Below are 12223 nucleotides of genomic sequence, written 5' to 3'. Positions count from 1 at the left end.
AAGGAAACACAAAATTACTAGTTACTGGTTTAGGGTCTCACTAAGATTGCACTCATGCACTCGCCAGCAAGTTTAACATTGTTTAGGCTACTTTTCATTTCCACCTCAGTTCTGAAGAGGAGTAAGAGATTTTTTCTCTTAGCTGTATCCCACGCAAGCTACCCTTATTATATTTATCCATCCTGGACCACACTGAGAGGTGCCAAGACCAAAGGCTACAGCCTCAGTATTTTTAAGATTCTGAAAGTGCTCACTTGTGTTTCTAGTCTATACTTTTCTCTTTCAAGTGTACCTTTTGTGCATACATTTCTGAGGTTTAAAAAAACATAGAAGTAAACATTTTTAAAGAGCCCTCTTAAGTTCCCCAAGTCCCCAATCTCACACCAGTACTATAGTTAATGTGGTATGTATCCTTGCAAATCCTTTTTCAGAAATACACATGTGTACATACATACATACATGCAATATTCATTATTTTTGAGGGACTTTTCATAAATGAGAGGTTTAATTATTTACAGAGTTATGAAACTTAGATTTTTCCAGTGAGTAGTCTTAAAGACTGCGTGATAGCACCTTTTAGTACTACTACTTCAGCTGTCTGTGGCAAAATATTTTATAAATAAGATGGGGGTAGTTCAAGTCTTCAGGAAGATTCTTTTTTGAGGAGTTGATCATGAATATTTAAAGAGATGAGTTCAAAAACAGATTACAAAAGTTAACTTTCCTATAATACAATCCCAGTAGTTTCTGTGTCTTTTTATTTTTACAAGGCCAGACCATGGTCAGATGGACAGGTCAGATCATTCTATTCCTATCCAGTGCTCATGTTGCTAATTTACTCCAAAAAGGTAGCAAAATAAAAATAAATGTCTGGCTTTCGGTGATGCTCATTTAAGCAACTTTTCAGGAACTTTACATCTACCTACAACATCTAAGCGATTCCAAAAATATAGCTTTAAATGGATCCTCTGCAATTCGTACTAACTGTGATAACTAAGGCAACATCTATTGGCTAAATGAGAAGTTTAGATAATAATCTCTAAACTATTTTCTTTCCCTTTTAATTATAAAACATCAAACCAGTCTCAATTACAGCCTCTGTAATTAAAAATCACAAGAAACCAAACACAAGACCTAAGTAATATTTAAATAAAATCAGAACAAGATCATAGGCAGATTTAACAATTAACAGAATTCTGAATTTATTAATCTTTTTTTCTGTTTAGTTCATTCTGGTGAAAAGATTTAGCACAATCTCAAACTTGCAGTAAATCTTGATAAATTTGAGAAAAACAAAAAATTTTCTAATACAACATTCAAAATTGAAATAAATTGTGGTCCCCTCTTAGTTCTAAAAGGTTATGAAATAATAAGCCACTAGGAAGAACCTAGACAACATAATCTGCGAGCTGTTTTATTTTACAGATCAGAATTCAAAACTGTTACCAACTCCTAATGATTGCATATAATATCACAACATTTAATTAATACGAATCAGTAGTCTAAGGGCTTTACTTATATTCTCATAATTCACTTCTCATTAACTGCTTGTCTGCCTACTGTTACAGCCTTCTTAAAAGATGTGAAAACAAAAGCTTAGTTAAGCAGCTTGCCCAAGTAAAAGAGGCAAAGCTCTGAATCAGGTGTTTATCTTTGAATTCCATATCATACAAGTTCAAATTAGAAGTGCTGATTTTAATATAATCTAAATAGTTTGCAACAGTATATTTAACAAAATAAAGGTCATAAAGTATTAAAGACAGCTGTATTCAATCCTGGCTTAGAGATGTAGGTAGGCTCTTTGCAAATTATAGTTGAGTTTTATAATGATTGAGGTGAACCTGTGGCTTTATGCAGACTACCCAGTTTCCAATCTCAAATTTCCCGTGATTATATTTTCAAAGTGCTTTATGTTCATAAAGAACCTTAAATAGAAATGATTTTGGGATGATCCTAGAAAACTATCATCATCAAGGAATATACAAAAAATTCATGAAGTGTCTCTCATTTCAACTGAAACAGCCAAAGTCAAGACTTCACAACTTGCAAGACTTAGATATCTGTAACTAAAGTTTAAAGTAAATATATATTCCACAAACATTTTAAGAGCTCACACAACTTTAGCTTCCTCAAGTATTTGGCCTTACAGCATCAAGTAATTTTTAAAAAGTCTGGTGCATACATAGAAATTGGCATACAATTAAAATACTTTTAGTTATGAGTAACAACGAAAAACTGTATGCCTAGTAAAGTAAAAGTTCTGTTCTTTTTCAAACACTCTATAAGCCTTTTTCAATGTCAATAACCTTATTATTTTAATCAACCATGTTGAAATATAAAATTTCACTATGCAAGTTAAACTGCCATCTGAATACCCAAGAATGACCCTCAAACCGAAATCATGATGATTATAGTTACATACTAAGGACTTCTGTAGCGGCCTCTGAATCTGCGATCTCTACTTCTTGAGCGGCTCCGTCTCCTTTCTTTGCTTCTACTTCGCTTCCTTTCACGGCTTTTGCTCTTCTTTCTTTCTCTATCTCTACTTCGTTTCCGTTCCTTACTTTTGCTTCTCTTTCGTTCATGACTACGACTTCTGCTCTTGCTTTTTTTCCTCCTGAGAAGAAATATTACCATTATTTTGCTTGTTTAAGAACCTGTCAAGGTATACTTCCTTTTTTGGTGAGAAAAAATGTTTTGTATCCTTTGAAATTTACTTTGCCATTTTTACTTTCATATAATGGTATGGTAATCATTCTAAGGAAAATTAATTCCTATATACAGTAATCAAAACCCTACTTTTGCCTTCTACTACTGAAAATCAGCAGTTGGGAAGGTACTGAGGTACTGTTAATAATTAGCAGGGTCTGCAGTAATCTCCTGAAAGTCAGCTGCAGCTTTAAAAAGGAGCAGGTCTTACTGGTAGCATATATCAAAACCTGAACCTTTATACAGTAAGTCTGACCAGGTATGTGACAAGCCAACCATTATTACAGTAAACCCGTAAGATATAATAGTAAAACCATCCTTACAATAGCATATGCTCACATTTAAGAAAATCATTAGTTCATAGACATCTATTTTGATTAAATATACTCATTACCCTCAAGTAAACATATTTTGACCCACTTTAAAGGTGGGATTATCTTGTACTTTCAAAGGGCCACCCAAACATCATTAATTTGGTTTTCACAGGCAAAATAACAAGGACAAAGGACATTAAGAACTAACGCAATAAAATCATTTTGACGCTTCTTAGATTTTAATCTGACCATTTCAAAATCGTCCTATTTAAAGTTATGAGTATGCCAGGATATGGAGTATGATGTTTTTAAGCCAGTTATACAAGCCTGTGGAGTGCAATCAAAAACAAGGATCCACACCTTTGTAAATCTTTATAAAATCTCAAACTCTGAAAGGTAAAAAAGCCAGTTACTCACTCCTTCTGTTCATTTCTGTATTCATTCCAGTGTATCACCTACTCATTGCATAATCTGTACCTCTATATATATGTCATCACTCAAATTTTAGAGGTGCCTTCAGATATTCCAATATAAATTGAAAGACATTTCTAAATACATTAATTCCACCAAAATTTCAATTTGTAGTGGTTGGAAGATTACTAAACATTCTGACAACTCTCCATTATTATTTGGAAATTTAATTAACTGCTTAGTCCTTATCAAAGCAAAGTTAGCACAAAAATAATTGAGGTCTGCCTCAGAGAACCTGAAAGCAGGTCATCTTAGAGTGCATTGAAAATAGAAAATGAAGACACCCACCTTCTGGAATCTTGAAACCCACACTCCAATCACAAGGAGATGTAGAGCTTTCCAAGGAGGCAGAAACTTTGTCTAAAATTTCAAGATAATCCACCTGACTGTCAGAAATTTATATGCTAAGTAGCACATGACAGAAAATTAGGCTACACTCATTATTTATATATGTCACCAAAGCAATGTCCAGAAGGGCAACAGATAACATTCCAACTTTGCTGCCTGAAAAAAATCTGACACTACCTCTTAGGCTAAAGAATTTTGTGAGAAAGCTAAAATCCAAAGTCCCAATTAAAATCAATTCAATTAGGTGACAATTTAAAAACTCCATCCCCACAAATAAAGTGGCACATAAATGGCCCATACCAGAGAGGTAGCCAACCTCCCAATTTACATCTTATAGGCCCCAAAATGTAATTCTGCCACAGGAAAGGTCAAAAATTGGATAATTTTAACTTAAGGTCTTCAGAGAACTTCTTTTTATAAATGAGTCCCCGCCCACATCTGAAGGCAACCCCAGACAAATACTACACCAACATAGTAACCCATTCAGGAAATACAATCCTCATAAATGCCCAGACAAAAATTTAAGGGTGCAAGAAACCAACATATTTCTCTATGACAAATTCCAGCTTCAAAAGAACATTTAATAGGTTAACGATTAAAACTACATAAAGAAGGGTCGTCAAAATCCAACCTAATAGTCAAATCCTGTTACAACTTAAAAGAGACTTTACAATGTCTTTAGTGACAGTGGAATTTTGTACTGAACATCATTGAAGTAAATGGTCCACTGGGCTGGGCCTTTGAACTTTTTGGTTATATGGCCTCTGCTGTAAAGGTGTTTGCTATAACTGGATTTGACCTCTTCCATGTAAGAAGATCTAAATTTTAAATGCAAAGCATTCTGGAAAATAAGAAAAAAATAGAAAAGTCATTTATTCCAAAATTTATAGAAAATCCACACCACAGTAGCCAATATATTTCAACTGCTTTCATTTGTTATCCTCTTTTGAGTGATTCTCTAAACAGCTTCACTGAATAAATGCTGGTTTAGACTTGGTACAATTGGTTGTAATTAAAGGCAAGCCCAGGTATTTAAAAGGCATATTTCAACTCTTGAGGTCTCGCCCAAGGGATGGTTGTAACTCTTCAGAAAGTAGTCTGATAATCAATTTGTGTTATACCAATCTTAGTACCTTTTTCTACTACTGGGATAAAATCAACAGTGTATGTTGAGAATTAGAAATACTATTTTTAAAAAGAAAACGTTTACTACTACTGTTACATTCAACTATTAATCTCTCAAAATGTACATCTTTCTATCGCTTTAAAAACTGTATCCCACTCTCAGTGGGTTTTAAGTCAATGAACTTTCAGGATGAAAAAGGTGCAATATGGCACCTTCCTTTGGTTAAGAGGCAATTTACTGCACAGGCATAGCATTTTAGTTGTTTTCTATATTTTAAGTATCCTTAAATGTAAAAGCTTTCTTCCAAACAACTTATAATTAATGTGAAAGATAGGTATCTTTAAGAAAAATGGGTAAGAAGTTTCTGGTTTAACAAGGAAGCCATATGTTTATTCTGCTATAATGAGGATGAGAAGCAATGCAAAAATATTTTGACCCTTTAAAAGATCATCAGAGGGTAGGTAATTAGAGGGTTTTGAAAGGTTCTTCCCTTCAAAAGAGAATCCTAGGGCCAATTAAAGAAAGCCGTCCATTCTTCTATTTAGTCCCATAAGGCTCTTCAACTTAAGATGTATCAAGGCCACAAAGCTTCACTCATCTAGAACCTGACACTCAATTTTCTCGTGTGTTACAAAAAGTTTGGTAGTCTTAATGAGCTTAGATGCATAATGAAAACAAGTATGAACTGGAGATAATGTCAGTAGCAAGGAGGGACATCTGAAAGTAGTACAACAAAGCAGCAAAATCTGCAGCCATTAATGTTCTCATCCTTTCCAAACTTAGGGTGAAATCTGTACTCACCCATTATGGCCTGATGCCTAGGCTGGATAATTAAAGTCAATCTATATGGATAAGCTCCTAGGTTTCTTTTTTATTACAGAATTGCAAAATAGAAACATCAGTTAGGAAACTGTTACTTTTGTATGAGATCTACAACTAGGTAACACTGCAAATATGAGTTGAACGCCTCAGGTCAAGACTAAACCCAACCAGATCCCCACATTCACTCAATGGGTGAGGAACTATAAGACTCTCACACAAAATTATACTAGAAAAAAGTAGGATTATTTCCTACAAATTAAATAATTTCTAACCTTTTACTACCACAATTAATTTTAGGGGAACTATAAGAAAGTACTGGCTTAGCAAATTCTGAATAATCCAATGCAATAATTTTCTCATCTATGCTATGAAATTATATCCAACTGCCTAAATACAGTTGTGAAAATATTACATATTACAATGTTCTTTGAACTCATTTTTCATTTCATGTTATTATGGGGCCATTCACATGACAGAATGTTTCAATATGACATCACAAACAGACTAATAAAACAATACTTGTAATGTGAACACATAAACTAAGAATTACTAATCTTAGAGCTCAAATGAAATTTCAAGAATTGATAGGATCCAAACTTATACAGTGGATCTGGTTTAAACTTTTTGTATACTGTGGTCCGTACTAGTCTGTAGTACAGATTTCCTATAATTGGTTATTCATCTAATCTAAATAGTGTAAATATTCACAATTTTTATATATTCCATTCTATTAAGTCTCTTCAAATCGAAAAGGTATAAAAGCAATGAAAGCAAAATACTACAAAAAGGTTTTTAAAGCAAAGAGCAGCAATGACTCACAGCTCTGGCTCCTTTAGTGATTTAGGGGAAACAAACCTTTTCATGACCTAATTATTACCTTTCCTAATTTCACATTTTTTCTCCCTTTTAAGTTTAGTGGATATAAAAAGCTCAGTGATAACATCAAAAACTAAGCCAAAGTTAGCAACTTAAAACACAAAAAAGCTCTTATACAATTCTTAACCAGACTGTCATGGGTGGACTTGGAAAAGTTGTCCAGAAGTCCCCTAAAACCATACCCTGAAGTCTAGGGAAAGAGCTCTTAGTTTTATATCTTCAGTGCTTATCATCCCCAAAGAACCACTTTTCTAAAAGAGGCAAAGAAAAACCTCAGATGAGAACCTCAGTTTGATGCTTAAGGGACAGGAACAAAGATTTCAATTGTATAAATTTCACCACCTCCCCCCATGGCCCTTCTTAAAACTTACTTTTTGCTACGTTCTTCATGGCCGTTGGCACTGCTCAACTTGTTCTCATCCTAAGCAGGGTTGATAGAAGAACATCATGAGGACGAAGTGGCAACATTTCAAGTTGTCAAAGGGTAAAGGGAATAGGAATAAGAAAATACAGAACAATTTTAAAACTAATTACTTATTTACAGTTTAACATGGAAGGCTATAAAAAAATTTAGATGGGTATGTGTTTAACCACTTTGTTGCTTACAATTAAATCAAGATACAAAATAAAAACTTTTCATATTAACAAGTTAATTTTTACTTTCTTAAATATTTTAGATATTATGTTATCCAGTTTACAGAGTTCAAGTGGTTAAATATAATTTCTAGAAAAGATGAATGAAGTCCTGTTTTGAACTTTATTCCATGTGCTATGGTCCCTTTGGTCAGTACCATGGCTCTATTTCTGCCTAAGCCCCAAGTGGCCATGCTAGCAGCCAGCCACTATCGATTTCCTGTGACCGATGCCATTCCTGAGATCTTCGCCCATTTCCGTTGGAGGGTTGGGACTGTAAGAGCTTGATGCCACCTCTGTCACACATCTCGCCCTGAAGCAAACAGGGATTCACACTGCTTTAGTAATGTTGACTCCCAAGAACCCAAGAAAGTCAATTAATAATCCACCAGTCCAGCCTAAACATTTCCTATTTCCATACCTGTTTACATGGAATTATATCCACGTTAAACTAAGACACAAGAATCTTAACATTAATAGTGAGTAGCTCTTCATGAATCTAAGCATTACAAAACTATATACACTACTTAAAGTTATCAAGAATTCATCCAAACTGGTACCACATGGTCGTGCTATATACTCCAAAACAAATGTATTATTTTAAAAGGTTTAGCGCAATGTTTATTTTAAAGTTTGATCATTAGTTATAGGAGCATAACTGCTAACTTACAAAGCTTACAGTTTGTGACACCAGTGATAATGCATGCATACAGCTATTTTCACCACCAACTGGTGAAAGAATGAAAAGACAGTTTACTTTTACAGCTATACTGAAATGGGTCAGACTATTATTAGCCAAAATCATTCCTTTGTAGTTTTTGGTGTGAAATATTATGGCAGGGCCTAATTAAAAATAAAACAATAGGAGAACAGTAAAACAGTCATTTGGTGACTCTAAACTGTGATACTGCCTCTTTTGCTTTAAAAAAAAAAGTTCTATTCAGGGATCCAAGAATTTCAGTGATTTTTAACTAAGCAGATCGCCACCTGCCTATTATACGATTTACTATCACCAGTCTTAGATACAAAAAAATCAAATCTCACCCATTTCTTCTGTTACGACTTATTTAAAGATTTACTTGCCACAGACTGGTCACGTTTTGCTATTCTTGGACCCCTGCTATTTTCCCAAACCACTACATTCACCTTTTTGCTATACCAAACTGGAGCTGGATATTCTTAGTTGAGTCATTTTACCTAGGGGACCACGGTACAGCGATAAGTCACTCAATTACTACCTTATGATTGACAGTTCACACTGGAATCAAAGGTGAATTCATGGGAGTAGAGGTGAGATATCGTTAGGCAAGTCTACAAAGAGAGATAGATGGGCATTTATTCATCACGCTGAAGTGAAACTACTGCACAATATTATTACATCAATAGCAAATATTTACTTTTGTAAGTTACACGTAATGCATCTCTGATAAGATAAATCAAGAGGGCTCCGGGGAGGTTAGTTTACATTTCAGCAGTAGTTTCGTGAATAATGCTAATTTAAGAAATATAAACCTCACCGACATGTTTTCTCTCACCTTCTTGTAAGGAGCCTCAAGCATTGCTTCAATATCAATATCGTCTGCCATTTCCTCTAACGCCTGAGAAAAAAACAGAAAATAAAAATTTGTGAATAATCATTTTTCAATTCTGCTCCATTTATGCCTCACTTAACACACGGGAAAACTCCAGGAAAATCTTTAAAAGGCCTAGAATGACCAAATCGGCAGGCACGTTACTAATCTTGGCTTTTTATAAGTCAATCTAAAAACTAACACCGGAAGCACGAAAATGGACTTGCGATAAAAAAAACGATCAACTACAAAAAAAGGACCCGAGAAGCTCCAGCGGAGAGCCTGGCACTGAATCTCTCTCCTCAAAGCCCGCGCTGCCATATTAGGGGCAAAGGGAAACTCCCTCGGTTGGGAGGGGGTAGTGTGCCAAGGCGGCGTTCGACTGGCGCCATGTTAGGAGGTCGCGGCAGGCCCAGGCCTCGAAGACGCATCTGACCATGAACCTCCCTGGGGTTCAAGCCGGCCCAGGAGTCCCGACTCTGACCGACAGGAAAAGGGCGCGGTCACCAAAATGGGGCCGACTTCTTGAAATCCCGCTCCCCCACTTTCATCGCTTAAGACCCCTTGAGAAGCGTCCTCGGTCGAGAAGATAACCAAACCACGAAAAAACTCTGACCAGACGTGGGTCTGTGGCACCCCCTCACCTGTGTGGGCTTTCGATCGCCTGTGGTCTCGTATTCGGAAAAAGGCTGTTGTTGCTGCTGCTACTGCCGCCGCCGCCGCTACTACTGTTAAGCCGCTAAACCCAGGCCGCGGTACCGCCCAGCCCGAATTTCGGGCTCCGAGGGCGGCTAGGCCCGAGCGGATCTAAAAAAAACAATGGGATTAGAGAAGCCCGCGCAGGAGAGCAGGACAGCGGCTTCGGCAGCTCAGGATCCACCCCTGCGTAAGCTTCGGCAAGCTCCCTGAAATGGCGGCCGCTGCTTCCCCGTACTCACATTCACCAACACACATACAGACACAAATACACGGGGTCTCCAGAGTTCTTAGCACGGGCTCTCGCGAGAAGATGTCCCTAGTCCAGACAGGAGCCGCCGAGATGTCGCGAGATCTAACTACGGCCCCAGCGACCATGGCCCAATCTCGCGTAATGATTGCGCCACAGACGTTCCCATCCCCCACTCCGAGAGGCCGCCTTTACCACTCCAGATAAGCGTCCAAATCTCGCGAAACGACGCGATTCTCTAGAGCAAAAGCAGTTGGTGCATTTTCTGTCAATTTCTTAGAAAATTCTATTCTGAGTGGATCTCTGTGCTAACGCCTTCTCGTGGCGTCTCCTTACAGCCCTCTGAAGATTTCTCCCTCAGAATCGACCGTCCCACTCCCCCCGGGGGCCTCCCACTCAGATGGCTGTCAAGGTCGCCATAAGGCGAGCTAGCCCTTATGGTGCTAGGGTAAAACGGTCACATCCAGGTTATCCACCAAGGGTGAAGACTGAGGGGAAAGCATAAAGGAGGGATGGCGAAAAAGACGGGACAGGGAGAGGGGGCGAGGAATGTAGAATAAAATGTTTCACTGTCTTTTGCAGCTAGTGGATCTAGGTGCGGCCTCAATCAAAACACCCCTGCGGGTAGTGGAGAAAGAGGAAGAGACTGTGAAAAAAAAACTCTATCCATTTGGCATTGGGTCAGCTATGTGTTCCTCAAATTTATGGTCTGGGGTTTTTATTGTTTCTTCAAAAGTATCTCCTTTTCCTCTGGGACTTGACTAGTCACTCCTGAAGCCTCCCAGATGCCTGGCAGAGTAGAAATTCGCCCCTTGTTCTTTGGTCAATACTGTGAAAGAAAGGGAAAGGCGGATAGGTCGTGGGCTATTCTCTCCCAAATAAAAAATTTTACTGAAATGTCTTAAAGTCAAAAATTAATTAATTCTACTATTGCTTCAAAGGTTAATAATTGAGGACCAAAATTTGAAATGAAACACCTTAGTTCATATAGCTGCTCCTACACGGTGACCTTGGATAGTGAATTAACCTCTCACAGAAGATACTGGGTAGAAAATTAACTTCTCACAGCAGATACTCCATCTCCTGGAATTAAAAGGGGGTTAATATAATTTAGGCTAAGCTTTTAAAGATAGAACATGACCTGTAATGGTCGCTATTGAACAGCCTAGCCTAAGTGGACACTCCATAAATGTTGGATGACTGAAGACTTAGTAGGACTATAATGAGAATTAAATGTTAACTTCTATTGCTGTTAAACAAAATTATTTAGAGGAAATTTAGGTGTTAAAAGACTTTCTGTTTCAGGTTTAACATTACACACAGTTAATGATTTATCTTAGGGTAATAGATTTTGCATGGTTAGTAATATTCCCTACTCTCCTTTCGCTGAAAATCCAGATCCTCTTTTTATTTTTTTAGTTGAAAATCATCAGTGCATATTGAAGCCATCATAGCAACAGAAAAGACAAGCTAACCTTTGCCTTCTTTTTTCTCCCCTGCAGGATAAACACCACAGTATTATTCCAGCAATGTGACTTGTTTATAGCACAAATATCAAGGCATAAAGGTGGCACTTTATTAATTTTTTGCTTGGGGAAATGACAGCACAGAATTAGACCTTAGCCTCTAGACTTTTTATTTGGGAAGAGGATTTAAACTCCACCTCATTTTTTTTTTTTTATTAATTAACGGAAAAAAAGAAATTAACCCAACATTTAGAAATCATACCATTCTAAATATGCAATCAGTAATTCTTAACATCATCACATAGATGCATGATCATCATTTCTTAGTACATTTGCATCGGTTTAGAAGAATTAGCAACACAACAGAAAAAGATATAGAATGTTAATAAAGAGAAAAAAAATAAAAGTAATAATAATAGTAAAAAAAAAAAAAACCTATAGCTCAGATGCAGCTTCATTCGGTGTTTTAACATGATTACTTTACAATTAGGTATTATTGTGCTGTCCATTTTTGAGTTTTTGTATCTAGTCCTGTTGCACAGTCTGTATCCCTTCAGCTCCAATTACCCGTTATCTTACCCTGTTTCTAACTCCTGCTGGACTCTGTTACCAATGACATATTCCAAGTTTATTCTCAAATGTCGGTTCACATCAGTGGGACCATACAGTATTTGTCCTTTAGTTTTTGGCTAGACTCACTCAGCATAATGTTCTCTAGGTCCATGCATGTTATTACATGCTTCATAAGTTTATCCTGTCTTAAAGCTGCGTAATATTCCATCGTACGTATATACCACAGTTTGTTTAGCCACTCTTCTGTTGATGGACATTTTGGCTGTTTCCATCTCTTTGCAATTGTAAATAACGCTGCTATAAACATTGGTGTGCAAATGTCCGTTTGTGTCTTTGCCCTTAAATCCTTTGAGTAGATACCCAGCAAT

General features: G+C 36.9%; 1 protein-coding gene across 9 annotated transcripts in view; it reads right to left on the bottom strand.

Moving 5' to 3' along the window:
* The window catches only part of RBM39 (RNA binding motif protein 39), a 30323-nt gene extending 20380 nt beyond the window's left edge, over positions 1 to 9943 (bottom strand). For 2 of the 9 annotated variants that reach the window (XM_077169991.1, XM_077169997.1), the window contains exons 1-4: positions 9515 to 9937; positions 8835 to 8897; positions 7038 to 7087; positions 2423 to 2617 (exon numbers count right to left, since the gene is read on the bottom strand). In XM_077169991.1, the coding sequence (XP_077026106.1) occupies positions 2423 to 2617; positions 7038 to 7087; positions 8835 to 8885 (296 nt within the window). In that variant the 5' untranslated portion in view covers positions 8886 to 8897; positions 9515 to 9937. Of the gene's footprint in view, positions 1 to 2422; positions 2618 to 3778; positions 3855 to 7037; positions 7613 to 8537; positions 8898 to 9514 lie in introns of all 9 variants that reach the window. The other 7 variants (XM_077170015.1, XM_077170007.1, XM_077169977.1 and 4 more) reach the window with 7 other exon arrangements.
* Between the last annotated feature and the right edge of the window lie 2280 nt (positions 9944 to 12223).

The sequence above is a fragment of the Tamandua tetradactyla genome, chromosome 1 (assembly GCF_023851605.1).
Source record: "Tamandua tetradactyla isolate mTamTet1 chromosome 1, mTamTet1.pri, whole genome shotgun sequence".
NCBI classification, from domain to species: domain Eukaryota; kingdom Metazoa; phylum Chordata; class Mammalia; order Pilosa; family Myrmecophagidae; genus Tamandua; species Tamandua tetradactyla.
Note: the sequence above shows the minus strand (reverse complement) of the source record. Positions and strands in the feature narration are given on the sequence as shown.